The sequence below is a fragment of the Mesocricetus auratus genome, unplaced genomic scaffold (assembly GCF_017639785.1).
Source record: "Mesocricetus auratus isolate SY011 unplaced genomic scaffold, BCM_Maur_2.0 Super-Scaffold_100007, whole genome shotgun sequence".
NCBI classification, from domain to species: Eukaryota; Metazoa; Chordata; class Mammalia; order Rodentia; family Cricetidae; genus Mesocricetus; species Mesocricetus auratus.
The window spans coordinates 83,235,852-83,254,037 of NW_024429191.1; the positions used below are offsets into that span (position 1 = coordinate 83,235,852).

The 18,186-nt window shown below is 37.4% G+C and overlaps 1 protein-coding gene across 11 annotated transcripts in view; it reads left to right on the top strand.

Annotated features, from left to right (window-relative positions):
* The window catches only part of Tanc2 (tetratricopeptide repeat, ankyrin repeat and coiled-coil containing 2), a 306,152-nt gene that overhangs the window by 222,013 nt on the left and 65,953 nt on the right, over positions 1 to 18,186 (top strand). For all 11 annotated transcript variants that reach the window (XM_040749911.1, XM_040749916.1, XM_040749917.1 and 8 more), the window contains 3 exons: positions 3,852 to 4,083; positions 7,097 to 7,263; positions 10,534 to 11,141. In XM_040749911.1, coding sequence (XP_040605845.1) covers positions 3,852 to 4,083; positions 7,097 to 7,263; positions 10,534 to 11,141 — 1,007 coding nt within the window. The remainder of the gene's footprint in view (positions 1 to 3,851; positions 4,084 to 7,096; positions 7,264 to 10,533; positions 11,142 to 18,186) is intronic.

The window sequence follows — 18,186 nt, forward strand, 5'->3', positions numbered from 1 at the left end:
CAGCTGTGAGTAGCCATATACGTGCTGGGAATTGAAGTCAGGCCATTGGGAAGAACTAATTGCCAGTGCTCTTAACCACTAAGCCATCTCTCTAGCCCCAGTGACTCGCACTTTAATCTCAGCTCTTAGGAACATGATGAAGGATGATCAATGTAAGACCAGCCCCATCTCCATAGTGAGTTCCAGGTTGGTTGGTTGGTTTGTTTAAACTAAAGAGTGGAAGGATAGTGCTAATAAATAAATCAAAAGTATGGGCTTACAGATGTTAGAGCTGAGCTAAAGGAAGGGCTATTGTAACTCTAGAATTTTAAAAATACAAATGTCAGCCGGGTGGTGGTGGCGCATGCCTTTAATCCCAGCACTTGGGAGGCAGAGGCAGGCGGATCTCTGTGAGTTCGAGGCTGGGCTGGACCGATAGCCTCCAAAACAATACAGAGAAACCCTGTCTCGAAAAACCAAAAAAAAACAAAAACAAATATCACTTGTTATGTAAGCTAGATTTTTCTGTCTAAATGGGTTCCATTTATTCAAAACTGCCCTTCCTTAATAACAGATTAGCTTAGCTGGGTGTTGGTGGCGTACGCCTTTAATCCCAGCACTCGGGAAGCAGAGGCAGGAGGATCTCTGTGAGTTCGAGGCCAGCCTGGTCTGCAGAGCGAGTTCCAGGACAGCTTCCAAAACAATACAGAGAAACCCTGTCTCGAAAACACACAAAAAAAAATGAAAAAAAAAATTCCTCCATAGGTATTCATTTGAAGTAGAAAATGCTCTATGGTGTGTGAAGGCCTGAAATTTTTAATACAAGCCTGAAAGATTTGCTGCCACCCAGTTCTATGATAAGATTCATGATCTGTTTTACATTAGCTGGATACAGTGTTAAATCTCTAGAGATGAAAACCATGGTATCATGCATGCTAAGCAAGCATTCTGCCACTGAGCTATATTTCTAACCCAATAAAAATACCTTAATACTGTGTTATATTTATTTATTTATTATGTGTCTACTCTAAGTTAGAAGAAAACATATGAGAGTTGTGAGTCCCAGGCATTGAACTCAGGTCCTCAGACTTGGCAGTAGTCACCCTTACCGCTACAGTATTTTACCAGCCCCCAATTAAAATACTATATTGACCTCCATCCTTTAGTATATGTGGCCTACCAGCCTCTCCTTTTGTTCTCCCCTTGAAGGAAGAGCACATTTATTCAAAGATAGTTAACATACATAGAATTTGGGGTGGAAAATTTAATATGTAAGAAAGACATAGCTTTAAATGAGATTAAGACAGTGATAGGAGAAAAGAACAAGGAGTGCAGCCAAGAGCACAGAAATAAGAATCTACCCAGGGAAAAGGTTGTGCCTGTTGGTTTATTAAGGCAGATTGATTCTGAGCCATTTCCAAGGAGCTGTAACTAAATCAAGTATAACTTCCTCAGCACCATAGAGTGCCATATAAATGTGTCTTTGATTCCTGGTATGATGAGAGACTTGGAAAAATGTGTAGTCTAGACTTGTTTCCTGTTTTTATTTACAGGAAAAGTTTTAGATAATATCAAAAGACAATTTGGGAGGCTACAAAAATAACCCAATTCTTAAGAGCACTTGCTGTTTTTCCAAAGGACCTAGGTTCAATTCTCAGCACTCACATGACAGCTTACAGTTGTCTATAACTCCTGTTCCATGTTATCTGATGCCCTCTTCTGGCCTCCACAAGCATCAGACACACACATCTTCCTTAGTTACTCTTCATCTTATTTTGAATCAGGGTCTCTCACTGAAACTGTAGCACACTGATAAGCTCTGCTAACTGGCCAGCAATCTACCTATCTATGCCTCCTCAGCACTGATGTTACTGACACACAGCTGTTTTTACATGGGTGCTGGCACTTTATCTGACCGAGACATCTCAGCACCTATCAGATAGTTTTGATGAAATTCATATACTTATACATATGACATAGGTATTTTGAAATGTGTAGTCAGTAACCTATTTTGAACACCTTGCAAATCTGAAGCTGCCAAGTGAATTTTCTACCTGAATTCTCCAAAGAAGTCAAGACTTTATATTTTAATACCAAATACTAAAATTAAGAAGAGAAGCAGTTTTAGAAAAAATAACTTTAACACTGACCTTTATTAAATGAAACCTCATTTATCCAAGTACACATATTATTTTTAACAAAATCAGAAAAAAACTTCAAAATTTTATAATCTTTATCTGTAAAATGATATTCCATTGCATTAGGTAAAAGACAAATTTAAATTATACAAGGCTGGCTGAGCTGTACGTTGCCTCCATATATAGAATCAATTGAAGCAAAATATGGTATGATTACGTATTGATTCAAAGGTTTGCTGTTTTGGTTTTTAATCATGTGGAGATTTGTGTCCTTATAGACAATAACCACTGACTTCACCATTGACTGCAAGGACAAGGTTTCTCTTTGGACTCCTTACACTGTCTTTAAGATAGATAATAAAGCAGAGACTAATGTACCTAAAGAGTGGGGCTTTTTAAATACAACCTCTAATCTCTCGTCCCCTTATTGAGTTCAGACTTCATTGTTTCATTCACAAGCAGTTCCTGTTGTTAGCTTTAAATATTCAATAATGTCTCCTGTGTTGTTTGATTTCCTTTATGTTTAATGAGAAAGATTTTTAACAATTTAAAAGAGTATTTCAAGAATGTATTAAAGAAATGACCACACTTAGAGATTAGGAATTTTTCAGAATAGAACTCTTTTATGAGAGGTAACTGAAAAAAGTATTTCCAGTACATCCCTGAGTGCTAACAGGATGTCAGAGTTAACTATAGGCACAAAGCTAAAATGAACATACAGAATGTTGCTAATGGCGACGATGAGTAAGAGGAGAGTAGAAGTGATGATGGTGGTGGTAATGTTGGTAGTGATGGTGAAATCACTGTTACTGCCCTCTGAGCACCATGTCACTTTCTTTCCATATATCAATCTGAACCTCTCCTACTGGTGCCATGTTTTCTACAGTATCCCAGTAGTAAGATACCACTAAGCAGTAAGAACCAGAAGAGCGATATATATTAAAGTTAACCTCTGTGCTAGGCATAATGGTATGTCCTGGAGATAGAGGCAGGAGGATCAGGAGTTGTGGGTCAACCTTGGTTACATAGTGCAACCCTATCAAAAAGAAAAAGAAAACCATCTTTTACACTTTCTCTTGAGGCAAAAAGAGTAGCCAGAACAGATGATACAGAGTAAATTCTGCACAGTTCTAACAAACAGCTTAAAACATCCAGCCAGAAAGTCCAGAACCTAAATGTTACTATGACTCATGAACTCTTAGAATTTAAAACACATATTTAGCAAAAATATTTCCTTCCCTTTTATCTAATTTTGGTGCTTTTCCTCTGCTTAGATTTTCAGAAGATATTTACTGATAATTTTTAAATCTAAATTATTTTATTTTATCTTAAAACACAACTGTAACCAAAAAGTGATGTAAGCATGTGTATCTGTTGAGAGTAACATGGTTTTCTTCTAATGTTTTGTTACAGAGTAGACTTTTTCATGTTATTGTTTTGAATAAATACTAGCAATATTAATATACATCTTCATTCTCAGTCTTGCTTCCTGTTTTTTATAATCCAGAAGGAATATCCTATTTTATTTAATAATATTAATTTTAGGTTTTGATAAGTATATATAATGGAAATATTCTATCTAAATTTTGACTTTGAATAAATTATACAGTTGAGTTAGCCGTTTTTATTTTTATTTGAAAAAATTAAGGAAATTGAGAAACCAAAGACAGTGTTAGGGTGAATAGTCTATGCATAGTTGCTGATAAGCCTGTTTGCAATCTCATCATTCTGTAGGTGGTTGCCTATCACTATTGCCAAGCAGATAATGCCTACACCTGCCTGGTACCAGAATTTGTCCACAATGTTGCTGCCCTGCTCTGCCGCTCACCTCAGCTGACAGCTTACCGGGAGCAGCTGCTGCGGGAGCCTCACCTGCAAAGCATGCTCAGCCTCCGGTCCTGTGTTCAAGACCCCATGGCCTCCTTCCGGAGGGGAGTCCTAGAGCCCCTGGAGAACCTCCACAAAGGTATAGATGAAGTCCTAAGAGCCCTGGTCACTTAGGTAATGATATAGAAGCAATTGTGTTAATTACATTGCCAAAACTAAATGTTCCATAGCTGATGCTTACAGAATTTAGTTTACAAAAGACTTTGCTTTGGTGGAGTATGATGGTGTACATGTGTAGTCCCTACACTTGAAAGAAGCTGGGATAGGTCGACTGGTTGAGTCTAGGAAGTCAGAACCAACCTAGGCAATAAGACCCTATTTCAAAATGTTGACAACAAGTTCCTGTAGAAACTGAAACTTCCTCCTTCCTTTATAAAAGTTCTCATTTTGAATTCCAAATGATTTCAGTTTTCTTATAATAAAAGCAATAGAGCTTCTAATCCTTTCCATGGAATTAGAATATATCAGTAAAGATGTAGCTCCTACTCACTGTTACAGGGTTTCTATGCTTATAAACCTTATAGTATAGAAATGTGTATAGTTAGAAAATATCTGCAGTATGTTTATTGCCCCATTTATGCAAATAAGGCATCCTGCGGTTGCATGCCTCGGTATTTACACTAGAAATCATTTAACTGTTCAATTTGAAAGGTCCTTAAAATGGCATGTGGACATTTTGTGGTACATAAATTGTATAGAAAAGCTAGTGCCTTTTTAATGAAAATTAAGTCAATAGGCCCTGTGTCTCTCTGGCGTTCATGCCTTTTCTCCTTTTTCCTCCACGGCCATGGTATCCACTAAAGCCTAAGTACAGCCTCTCCTTAAGCCAGCACATGCCTTCCTGAACCTCTCTCTACACAACTTTTTATCCCTTTAATTTTTAATTTTAGTGTGTGGAGGTGGGTTGGTGTGGGGGGGTTGCATATATAATACCTGCACATGAATGTACACATCCACATGTACAGGAGACAGCGGTGGGTCTGTCCCTCTATAGCTTTCCTCCTTAGTTGTCTTAACACGGGGTCTCTCACTGACTGGCCATTGAACTCCTGAGTCTTCCAGTCTTCATCCCACCAGCACTGAGGTTACAGGCATGTGCGGCCGTACCCAGCTTCTTATGTCTGTGCTTGGGATTAGAGTTCTGTTGCAAAGCAAGTACTCTTACCCACTGAACCATCTCTTACCCTTCACTATACTCTTTTCTACTACATTTTATCTATTTTGTGTGGGTGTACTCACATCAGAGTTTGATGTGCTGATTAGAGGACAGTTTGTGGGAATCATTTCTGTCCAAATTCTCAACCATAAAATACAGTTTTATTTATTTATTTATTTATTTCTCTATAACAACTTTTTATATCCCTATTAATATAACTCTGAGAGAGGTCAATTGCTTTATCTTATTCTGTTTTTCTATACACCCTTAAAGTCATGAGCAATAATTGGAAAAACAATTTACAAAACATTAAGAATTGAATGATTAACCCAAAAGAAAGAAGAAGAACAAAGTAATTCATATTAAAGAGTTTGTTGATTCCCCATGGAAGGTTACTCTCTCAGTCCAGATACATGGAGGTAGGCCTAAGGCCTCCCCAAATAATGTGACAGACTTTGATGATCCCCCATGGAAGGCCTCACCCTCCTTGGGGAGTGGATGGGAGTGGGATGGGGAAATCGGTGAAGGGCATGGGAGGCGGGAGAGGGAGAGGGAACTGGGATTGATATGTAAAATAAGATTGATTCTAAATTAAATAAGTAAATAAAATAAAAAAGAATTTGTTATGAAATATAAATGAGTAAGTACATTAAAATGTATAAACTGTCAGACTGAACAAAGAACAAAATATGATCCATGTGTTGTCTACATAGTTACTCAAATGTGACACAATTGAAACTGAAAGGATAGAAAAGTCGTGGGTAAAACATAAACCGTAAGAAATCTAGAATAGTTTATTAATGTCAGAATAGACTTCTAGACATGCAGTGTTGGTAAAGACAATTAATAGACATGAAAGCCAGTTGATCAGGAAATACAGTAATCCAAAATCTTTACCCAATATCATGATTTCAGAATCATAAATCAAAAACTGATCAAAGAACTTAACAAGCAATGCCCTGTTAAAGATGGAGATTTTAATGCCTTTCAGCAACTATTAAAACAAGTAGAGGAAAAAAATTAAAGATACAGAAGATTTGAACCAACTTACTCAGATTGATGAATATTACCCAATAAATGCAGAATATGCATGTTCTTCAAGAAAACAAACTATATTCCGAACAAGTCTCAAAAACTCTAGGAAGTTATCAGAGTATGGTAGTGCATGCCAAGAGTCCCAGCACTTAGGAGACTGATGTGAGAGGACATGAGTCAAGGCTAGGTTAGAGTCCATAGTGAGGTCCTACCTTTAAAACAAACAAAAATCCAAGTTAAATATCAGTCTAGGAAGCTAGCTTAGTCCATAAAGTGTAAGGACCTGTTCTTTCCAGAACACGTTCACATATAGTTCTATATACTACCTCAGGCTTTAAGGAATTCACAAAAGAATGTGTGATGTTATTATCTTTAAACTATGAAAGAAACAACTACAGTCTATTTAACTTTTTATATGTGTGAGAAAACAATGGATTTCTATATACATGTCCTCATAACTCCAACTGTAAGATGCTTACAATGAAAATACTGTATTCCTGAAACTGTGACATATATGTTCATAAACCTGGCAGTGGTGGTGCAAGCCTCTAACCCCAGCACTCTGGAGACAGAAGCAGATGGATCCCTGAGTTCAATGCCATCCTGGTCTACAGAGTGAGTTCCAGGACAGCCAAAGCTATACCGAGAAACCCTGTCTCAAAAAAAAAACCAAAACAAAACATGCATGTGTTCATCATGTATGTGTTACCTGAAGAACAACAAAGTTAATTCATCAAATGAATGATTGCATGTCTATAAGTTATACACCCTGAGCATCCAATGCCTCATGAGAGGCCTTTTCTAATACATTTTTTTTCAGACTGATAACATCATCAAAGACACATTGAGAACTTACCTATCCACTTGGCAATGTGAAGTAATTTGTTTCTTTCTACCTTAGAGAGAAAAATCCCAGATGAAGATTTCATTATTTTAATTGATGGATTAAATGAAGCAGAATTTCACAAACCGGATTATGGGGATACAATTGTATCATTTCTGAGTAAAATGATTGGAAATTTTCCTTCTTGGCTCAAACTGATTGTAACAGTTAGGACCAGTTTACAGGTATGTGTTTGTTTGCTTCTGAAGATTAAACTGAAAAGTTTCAGTTCCTAGTTTTCGTAGATCCTCTTAAATCTAAGAGATATTACTAGGGAAAAAATTCTATATGTGATTCTCAAGTTCCTATTCTCATTTCTCTGGTTAAGGCTTCATAAATGTTCCTCAAAATAGCATTAAATGGCTGGGTATGTAATCCAAACACTGGGAAAATAGAAGAAAGAGGGTCATGAGTTCAAGATCATGGAGGAAAAAATATAGCATGAGAAGAAAGTCTGTTCTTTAGACTTTGTCCTGATGTAGTAGTACAAAGGTATAATGCCTTGCTCTTTGAATTCCATTTCACACTTTTAATCATTTACTATAAGCAAAATCTAGTTCAGTCTTCAGTAGAGACCCAGACTTTCTGCTTCTTCCCCCACTTCTACTTGAGTCCATTTCTTTATGGTCATGGAATGTAAAATCTTTTCTGCATATGCCTTCCTCTGGTGAGTATTGACAATATTTGGTCTTTAGCTTAAAGTTATTACAGCTAAGCAATAAGGTTTTGTTTTCTTTAAATTATGTCCCCTACTCCCTGCTAACAGCTCATGGCCTGAAAGAACCAAGAATGTGGAGTGGAGCCTGTAAAAATACTTGGACTAAGGAGTAGAATTTGTAACTCCCATTCTTTTGTGTTCGTATGTGGTTTAGAACAGTGATTCTTTCTTTAATAATTTATTTTTATTTTATATTTTATACATTGCTATTTTGCCTGCATGTATGTCTGTGTGAGAGTGTCAGATCTTGGAGTTACAGACAGTTCTTAGATGTCATGTGGGTGCTGGGAATTGAACCCATGTCCTCAGAGAGAGCAGTTAGTACTCTTAACTGCTGAGCCATCTCTCCAGCCCCAGAAAGTGTTTCTTATCTTTAAAAAAAATCCCTTCTGGATAACTTTTAAGATCTCATAGAGTTCTGGGGAAAAAGAAAAGAAATCTAATATAGTATATACTCATCCCACTATTTTGATAAAGCCCACTTATAGTAATTAATACACAGAAGGGTCACAGTAAGTCTCCTCCTTTTCCCTTCTTCCAGCCTTTACTATTATTCCTACATATTGGCAAATTATATTTACTGCCCTCTTGACCAGAAACAGTATCTTTAATCCTGTCACCTTACAGGTGATTACTATTATTCTGCGGGTCATTTGAGCCACAGAGTCTAGATCAACACAATGATCTTTACAGCTAAAGTCATATACAATCTAATTATTGAATAATAGCTTAATTGTTAAAATATAGAGATCTCCAGGAACACAGTTTTATGTTTGGCTTTATTTTTTTTGCTGTTGTTGGTGTGTTTGTTTTAATAACATTTCACTGTGTTCACTCAGGCTGCCCTCAAACTCATGATCCTCCTGCCTCAACCTCCCAAGTACCGGAATTACAGATCTGTGCCACCACACCTAGATGTGATCTCTATTCTTGGTACTTATGCATAAGCGATATTGTCCTGATATCTGTTCTAACATGATGTCATTTATAATTGAAGAAGCAGTTTTAAATGTCTGGATAGACAGAGCAGAAAAACCTTAATTTTTCAACTGTGCCAAAGCATAGACAGAGTATGATGCATCGGCCAGATTTTATGGATAAGTCCAAATTGCAATATCTTCACAGATAGAGATCTGCAGTAATTGCCAACATACTGCACTCTCTTCACTGAAGAATCTATTTTTTCTTTTCTTTTCTTTTTTCTTTTTGGTTTTTAATGTAGGGTTTTCCTGTGTAGCTTTGGAGCCTGTCCTAGAACTAGCTCTTGTAGATGAGCCTGGTCTCTAACTCACAGAGATCCACCTGCCTCTTCCTCCCTAGTTCTGGGAGTAAGGGCATGTGCCACCACCACTACCTGGCTTCAATGAAGAATTTCTAAAAATCATTTTCTTCATAAAATCATGTATGATTTTTTCATTGCTTTCATAAACATTTCTTGGATATTTAGAGTATGTCCTACACTGTCCTAATGAGTGAAGATTTGGTAATGAATAAAATGCTTTCATAACAGAAACACAAACAAAAATAAGTATTATAGAGGATGGAGATTATAAACAGAAATACATGTGAAAGTTGATGGTGTCTTAAAGTATTAATAATAGTAAAAACCATGTGAGATAACCAGATTTGGAAAATATCTTGAAGAAGAATAAAAAGCAGTTGATTAGCATTAGCCAGGTGTGGTGGATCACACCTGTGATGTCATCATTTTGAAAGCTCAGGCAAGAAAATCAAGAGTTCAAGGCCAGCCAAGCTACATAGTAAGATTCAAAAAGAAAAGGGAAAAAAAACAAAGACTTGATGACAGACTATATGTGAATATGAGAAAGAAAACAAGAATGAATCCTGAGATTTGAGTGAGTACATGAGTAAATGCTATCTTTAGGAGCAAAGATCACAGATGCCTCCAAGGATTTAGTGTCAGGGTCAATGACAACAACAGCAATTTGTTGGCATGGGGAATGTCTTGTGATTGAGTATAAAATTTAATAATTTTATGTAGTCACATTAAGTTTATCTATGAACTTAATACTTATCAAAGTATGAATTGCTGGGTATACAGAGATACATGGTGAGAACTTGGGGGAATTAACTAATCTGACAAAACAGATGATATTTAAAAGTGTTTTAGAGAGTGAGACTGACTGAAGAAGGAAAATTAATAGAGACCCTAGCTTGCTGTGGGCTGCAAAATGAAAGATATGCTATCAAAAGAGGCTAGGTAAAACGAATCAGTGTAATAAGGAAATGAGTATGTATCCTAAGAGCAGGCTGCTGAAAATGATTCCCAGAAATGCTATGGGAAGGTGTGGTCAACTGTCAAACACTCCTGAGACCCTGAAATATGAAAACTTTAAAAACTAATTATTGGATTTGGCAAGGTTAAAGATTATTGACAATCTTGGCAATAACCGTTTTTTAGTGGAGTGGTAAGATTTCAGTGAAGCCAGAGTGTAAGGAATAAAGAGAATGGAAAGAAATGTTCTTCAATTTGATCCTAAAGTACCCTTTACCTAAGACTCACAAAAACATTTCATTATTAGGAAAAGCCATGTTCTTACTGTGTGCATAATTTACTTTAGTCTATGGATATCATGCTTAATATTGTTTTTCCTCATTGGCCACTCAGAAATTCAGACTTAATTGTGAACCTCTTAGTCTATAAGAGAGTTAGGGAAAACTGAAGGTCTTTCTGTCTATCTCTCTCTATCTCTCTCTCTTTCTCCATCTATTTTAGGAAATTACCAAGTTGCTGCCTTTCCATAGGATTTTTTTGGATCGACTAGAAGAAAATGAAGCCATAGACCAAGATCTGCAGGCTTATATCCTGCACCGGATTCACAGCAGCTCAGAGATTCAGAATAACATCTCACTTAATGGCAAGATGGACAATACTACATTTGGAAAACTCAGTTCTCACCTCAAGACCCTCAGTCAAGGGTCTTATCTATACCTGAAACTAACATTTGACCTCATAGAGAAAGGCTACCTAGTGCTGAAGAGCTCTAGCTACAAAGTGGTTCCTGTTTCACTCTCTGAGGTTTATTTACTACAGTGCAATATGAAGTTCCCAACTCAGTCTTCCTTTGACCGGGTGATGCCTCTCCTGAATGTGGCAGTGGCCTCTCTCCATCCACTTACTGATGAACATATCTTCCAGGCCATCAATGCTGGGAGCATTGAAGGCACACTAGAATGGGAAGACTTTCAGCAAAGGATGGAAAACCTCTCCATGTTCCTAATCAAGCGCAGAGACATGACTCGAATGTTTGTGCACCCCTCTTTTCGAGAATGGCTTATCTGGAGAGAAGAAGGAGAGAAAACCAAATTTCTCTGTGATCCCAGGTAAGGTCTATGATAAGTAATTCTGAGCCTGTTTTAAATTTATTGCATAGAGCATGGATGTTGAAGGCATTGGAAATTGCTCTTCATTGAATGCTTCCCACAGAGAAAATTTTTATCTTCTTCTCTTCTTCAAGGCCAGTCTGCAGTGAGGATAGCAATGCATACCTATTCCTCACACTGTGACTCACCAAAGATGCTAAAGCTCTGGTACTGCTGGGTTTTTATTGCCCCTGTGGCCCTGCTGTTCACCAGACCTTATTATGACAACTGTAAAGCTTATTTCTTCATACTGATTAATTAGAAAGCTAGTTCCAGATTTTGCCAGGCATAAAAGAATTTATGATATTTTCCCAGAGCAGGAAACTTATAATGAGTCATGCTTCCATGGAAAGAAGAGGAAATGTTGAGTCCTGTGAAAACTAACATTTACATAATGGCCCCAAACCTACATAACAGCCCGAATAATTCCTTCCTACCACTGATAAGCATTAAGCAAAGTCTTATAGTACAATACCCAGACTAGTACAGTTTCAAAGAAAGTGTTGAGAGTGTGTGAGCCTTTTACTCCCCTGCCTTTGTAGTAATGAACACTTCAGGGGTATCATAACTTAGTCCTGTGACTAGGTAAAGAGCAACAGCCTTCTGCTATTAGCACTTTGAGGTACGGCTTTTTAAAGCAAACAGTAACCAAATCTGAGTCTCTTGCGTGCATTGTTTTGCTCTAAGATAGTACCCAGCCTTATGTCTTCTGACCTTCAACAGATACCAGGTGCGGAGAGGATCAGCCATATATGCATCATAGCTTTTCCTATTCACATATATACCTATAGTAGAGTTTAATTTATAAATTAGTCACAGTGAGAAGTGAAAAACAATAAAACAAAGTGGTATAGTGTGATAAAGGTTACATGAATGTGGTCTTTCAAAATATCTTATGCCTACACATTTTCCACTTAAAAGAAACACTCAAGAAGTTCGCAGATTCTCTTTAACATATCTAAATTATCAATCAGCAATGCTACACTTTGATTTTAGGGACATTGTTAAATAAAATCAAGTTTACTTGAACACAGGCAGCGCAACAACCAGTGTGCTAAGAAGACACTAAGTGATTGGTTAGTGCACAGTATATACAGCATGGATACACTAGACAAAGGAATGGCTTAGGTCCAGGTAGGACAAAGGAGGGTAGTATGAGATTTCATCACAATACACAGAAAGTACAAAATTTAGCTTATACATTGCTTATTTGTATGTTTTTTATTTAATATTTCCAGTTGCTTTTGGCTAACTAAAATGGCAGATGGAAACTGAAATGGCAGATAAGAAAACTACTGCAAATCTTGCTGATACTGCTTCTGACACTTAAAACTGTATAGTTAAGAAAAATACTTAAACTAGAATTACTTAATAAACACTTTGAGGCCAGTTCCCAAACAGTCTCTTTCTAACTGATATATTTTCCCATTCTGAACTATATCAGATGATTGAAAAGCAGGTAAGGTCCAAAGCAAACAGGCTACCACTGATTTAACAATATCTTTCTTACAGAGGATGAAATCCTCAGGGGCTCACAAAGGAGAAAATGCAGTTTTTTAGACAGCATGTTACAGCTATATGGGCTTACTTTCCCAATATTCTTTATTAAATAATAGCAACAACAGACTGGTGCTGGGTAGTCTGTTCTCTGGTGATTTAATAATGTGGCTGCTAAATGGCCATCATATTTTATTTAAGAGAGAAGAGAGTAAATTTGTATGTAGGACCAGGAGTTATCAAAAACACCGCCATTGGATTTGATTTCAGTTGGAACTGAAGCTCCTCCTCAGCACTGGGCAGCACCAGGCTCGTTACTCCAGTGTTCATCTCATAGTTGAGACCCCTGGGCCAACAGAGTGGAGTGTCACTGAGAACTAAAGGACAGATCCCATCTGGCCTTTCAGAGAAAGTGGCTGCAACTACTTTTCATTCCGTGTTTGTCTTTATGGCCTTCAGATTCCATTTCTTGTACATTTTTCCCCTTCTGTTTCCCATGTTCTCTTCAATTCTCTCTAGAGTACCCAGCGTCCTCAGTAAGCCAGAGTGGACTAACTCAGTTCCTCCAATTACAACAGCTATGCCAAAGCCTGACATGTCCATGTATAGAGAGAACTCTCAGGGACAACACAGCATTATTTCTTCTAGTCCATTTTCTAGACTTTAAGCAGTTGTACATTCTGAACTTGTTGACCTTATTAGGGAATTAGCCACAGGGAAAATATTCTACTCATATCAAAAATAGTTGATATATATCAAAAGTAGATGTAGACTACCTAAAGAAGTGGTTTTTTTTCCTAAACAGAAAAGAGCTTGGGTGGTGCTACTGAGCTCATGTTAAACTCTATGCATTTTAAATATCAGAATGCTTATTGTCCCAGAATCTAGGCAGAGATTTGACATAATGGAGAGAATTGTTTAACATTTCATCAACATAATTTTAACATAAAGAAATGGATTATAAATACTCTCTTTCCCTGGTTCTAAGGAATTATTGACTGATTAAGCAATCTATTGCTGGAAATCACTTGTATCATCAGAACTTGGTTTGTTACAGGGTCACACTATGTAGAGCAGGCTAACATCTCAAGTGCTAGCATTACAAGTGTGTGCTACCATACCCAGTTTAAAGCTTTGGTGTTTTCGTATACCCATAGGAGCACTCACAGGCCTAGACCTTGCAGCCTTATTCTACTTCTGTCTCCCGTTATTCATCACTGTCAGATCCTGAATTTAATTTGTCCTGTTTTATTCCCTTGAGCATTGAGATATAGATTAACAAACTAATCTAATAAACTAATCCCTGCTATTATGCTAATTGTAAGAAGGTAGAAAACCCATTTGAGACGACTTGTGCATTTTAAGTGAGGTGGCTGAGAAAAGTGGGCACTAGCCTTTTCTATCCAACCTATTAGTGGCTTTTATAGTAGAAATTTGAAGCTGATAGATAACTGGGGGCTACCAGCTTTGTGATGATGCCTAATTACTGCTTAACATTTCTGTGTCACATTGGACTCAGCCTGAATGAATTTCCATACTTTTTTTCTGTTTCTTTTCCTCATTATCTCAATTTTCATGATACTGAGCCTCCCCTAAAAACAGCTCTCAGATTTAACACTTTGCTGGGGGCAGGGGACTATTTTGACACAGAAATTAGAAACCTTGGCTTATTTATTTTCCAAGTATTTGAATTAAACATAATGAACTTGTGATGCTCATATAATTTAGACCTGATACAACCTAAGCTATGAAATCATGATATAGAAGCTTAAGTTAGTTTTGACCTGATTTCTTCAAACTAAGAATAGCAAATACTAGCTGGGCGGTGGTGGCACATGCCTTTAATCCCAATACTCTGGAGGCAGAGACAGGTGGATTTCTGTAAGTTCCAGGCCAGCCAAGGCTGCACAGAGAAACTGTTTTGAAAACAAACAAAAAATATAGAATAGCAAATACTGTAGTGAGTAAATAGAAGGGAAACTGCACAAACCCTTCACTATAATTGTACACTTTACTTGATTCTTCATGAGCAGAGTTAACTGCTTATAATTAATGGGTTTTGTTCTTGTTTTGTTTTGAGATGTATATAGACATGAATTACATGTTTACTTAGTGAATTTTGGAGACTTGATGCTCTTGGAGAAAGATATCAGGTAAGCAGTTTGTCTAAGGTTAAAAAGGAAGAAGAGAGAGGCTAGAGAGATGGCTCAGCAGTTAAGAGCTCTGCCTGCTCTTCCAGAGGAGCTGGGTTCAATTCCCAGCACCCACCTGGCAGCTCCTTACTATGTGCAACTCCAATTCCAGGAGATCTGAAACCTTCACACAGAAATACATGTGGGAAAAACACAAAGGCACATGAAATAAAAATAAATAATTTTTTAAAAGGAAGAGGGCATCTACCCTAAAATGAAAATTTTCTATGCCAGAGCTCTGTACAGCCAGTATATAACACGGTGAATTGTTGTTAGTGGGATTTTGTTTGTTCTTCTAATCCAGACATGAACCTACAAGTGGAATAACATTTAATCTTGCCCTGGGTGAAGTACAAGCTCAGTGTTAGTGTTTCTGGTAGATATTGCAATGTGTCGCAGTAAATCCCTAAGTGTGAAGTGAGTTCTATTTCCCAAAAATGTTTTTAAAGACCTCAGCAAACTGATGAAACATGTAGAAAAGATAGACTCCTGGAACTAAGTCAGCCCTTAGGCCTTCTGATGTCTCAAACATCCTGCACTAAAGCCTGTCTATTTGTAGGTGACCCTACCGCCTGGGAAGAATTGGTTCCTTGCTGTCTTTTTCATTTCTAAGGCTTTTCTATCACCGAGGAGTAAATCAGTATTTCAATGTCATGATTTAGATGCTGTGTTTTCCAGGGAGATATTTCTTTCACCTTAATACTGGAAATTTATCTAATTTAATCAATGAATACTTTTTCCTATTATCTAATCAGCCTCAAAAAATAAGTTTTAAACTAAAATGTGAAGTAGCACTTTTCCAACCCAAAGTCATGTTTTTGTGATATGATATTATGATATGATACAAATGAGAAAGTATATGAAAACCTAGTATATCCTTCAGTTTTACAAGTTTGTTTTCATTCAATATAAATCAGTCAAATAACCAAAGTATTTCCATCTTTTGAACTGTCTAACAGGAGGTTGGGGAGATAGCTAACTGACAGAGTGCTTGCCTAACATGTAAGGCCCTAAATCTGATCCCCACCATCAGAAGGAAGGAAGAAAAGGGGAAAAGTAAATCATCTATCTGGTAGATGTGTTTATTCTTACCCAGAATCCTAGCTTCAGGGGGCTGAAGCAGAAGGATCAGATTTAAAAGACAGTCTGAGCTACACAGCAAGACTCTAAGTCAAAAGTAGAAAAATTGTCTAACCATTAGAAGATGGGTATAACATGTATTATTCCTTTTCCAAATCTAAAAGTAAGCTTTTTAAAGGTGTGATAATAAGAATTTCAAAAGCCCAGTTAAAACTGAAAACTACACATACTGTTCCACTGTCTATTAAACATGAAAAATATGCTAAGTCAATATGTACAAAGAAAGTTCTGCTTATGGTGAGATACAGAGAGCATTGTTTTATGACTTGATAGCATAAATTCTCAGGCATTGCTATTTATGAATCTTTTATAAAAGAGCCAGTAAACAAAAAACACCAAAAGGGACTAGTATTAAGATAACACTGCTGAGTCTTCTTAAATATGCATATATATCTTATTTTAAAGGTGGTTGGGGGGGACAAGGACACCACAAGAACACAGTCCACAGAATCGACTAACCGGGCCTCATAGGGACTCAGAGACTGGAAGGACAATCAGGGAGCCCTCTGCATGTGTTATGGTTGTGTAGCTTGCTATACTTGTGGGACTCCTAACAGTGGGAGCGGGGGCTGCCTCTGACTCTTTTGCCTGTTTTGAGGACCGGTTTCCTCCTACTGGGTTGCTTTGTTAAGCCTTAATACGAAGGTATGTGACTAGTTGTATTGTAACTTGTTAGACTATGTTCTGTTGATATTCCTGGGAGGCCTGCTCTTTTCTGAAGGTATTGGCTTAAAATAACTTTATCTAAAATATAAATGGGAAGGACATGAAGAGGTGATCAAGGGCCTTTTTTTTATTCTTAACTGAGTCTTATGTAGCCTGGGCTTCTCTTGTGCTCATATTTCTCCTACCTCAATTTCCCAAGTTCTGAAATTATAGGCATGTACCCATGCCCAACAAAGGCATTTTTAATACTAAATGTAGCATAAAGAACTACAGAAAGAACCCAGTTAGTAAAGTGCTTGCTATAAAAGCTTGATGACCTGAGCTTGATCCCCAAAACTCACATAAAAAAAAGGCAGTTGTAATGGGGAAGTACAGATAGATGGATTCCTGGAATTCACTGACAGCCAGCCTACCCTGTTCAGAGAACCCAAGGTCCCACTAAGAGACCCTGTCTCAAAAACACAAAGATGACAACTCCTGAGGAACTAAACCCAAAGTTGAACTTTTGCCTCCACATGTGTGTACATACACACACACACACACACACACACACACACACACAAATGCACCCCCATGAACACTTATGCATCTGCATAAACATGTGCACACACATATACACACACATACATATAAGAAGTAGAGGCTAATTTATCCCACTAGTAAGCCTCTGAAATAACACTTAACCGAATCAAGAGAATCCCAGAGGTTGTCAAACCAGGATTAATGGCACAGCCATCAGTAGGAGTTATTGTCAGCTTAGTGAGACTTGACAACACATTTTCTTTTTTGTGAGTAGAGCAATTCACTCCACTATCTCTAGAGACTTTCAAAAGCAGATAAAACTCCATGTTTAGTCAAAATCAACACTAATAGCTTTCTACCCTCTTAACTATAAGAACCCACAGCTGTGAGATTTTCATTTACTGAAGCCATCAGCATATCTAATTGGTTCTAAGTCCCAAAATTGATTTGTAAGTACCCATTTATTTTTATCCCCACTGGCCACACCCTGGTCTCCCACATGGATTCATCGTTCTTCTTGCCCTCCTCCAATCTATTTACCAGCAACGAGAGAGGTTATTTTCAAACAGATTATACCACGTGACTGTTTCTAGATATCCTTAAGTGCCTTTTCTTACCATCAGAAAAAACCAAAACTCTGTGTGTGTGACTAGCTTCTGCTCACCTATAACTTGTAGTTTTCTGCCACTTGTAGACGTTCCTCTGTCACCTCTAGACCTTTGCAGAGAACAGTTTCCCTGTCTCATTACATAGTGAGACTTCCCATTGACTCTTCAGACTTTAGCTTATACGATACTGCCAAAGAGAGACTTCTGTTTGTCACCTTACTAAGTCACTCCTGGATTCTATCTGTGTCCTTAGTAATGTTTTTATTTCCTTTCTAATGTGTGTTAGAAAGCTTTATTAACTTATTGGATATGGATAATTATTTATTGTCTACTTATCCCCTAGAAGTTGAGTAGCTTCAATGAGATCAGTAACTTTTTCTG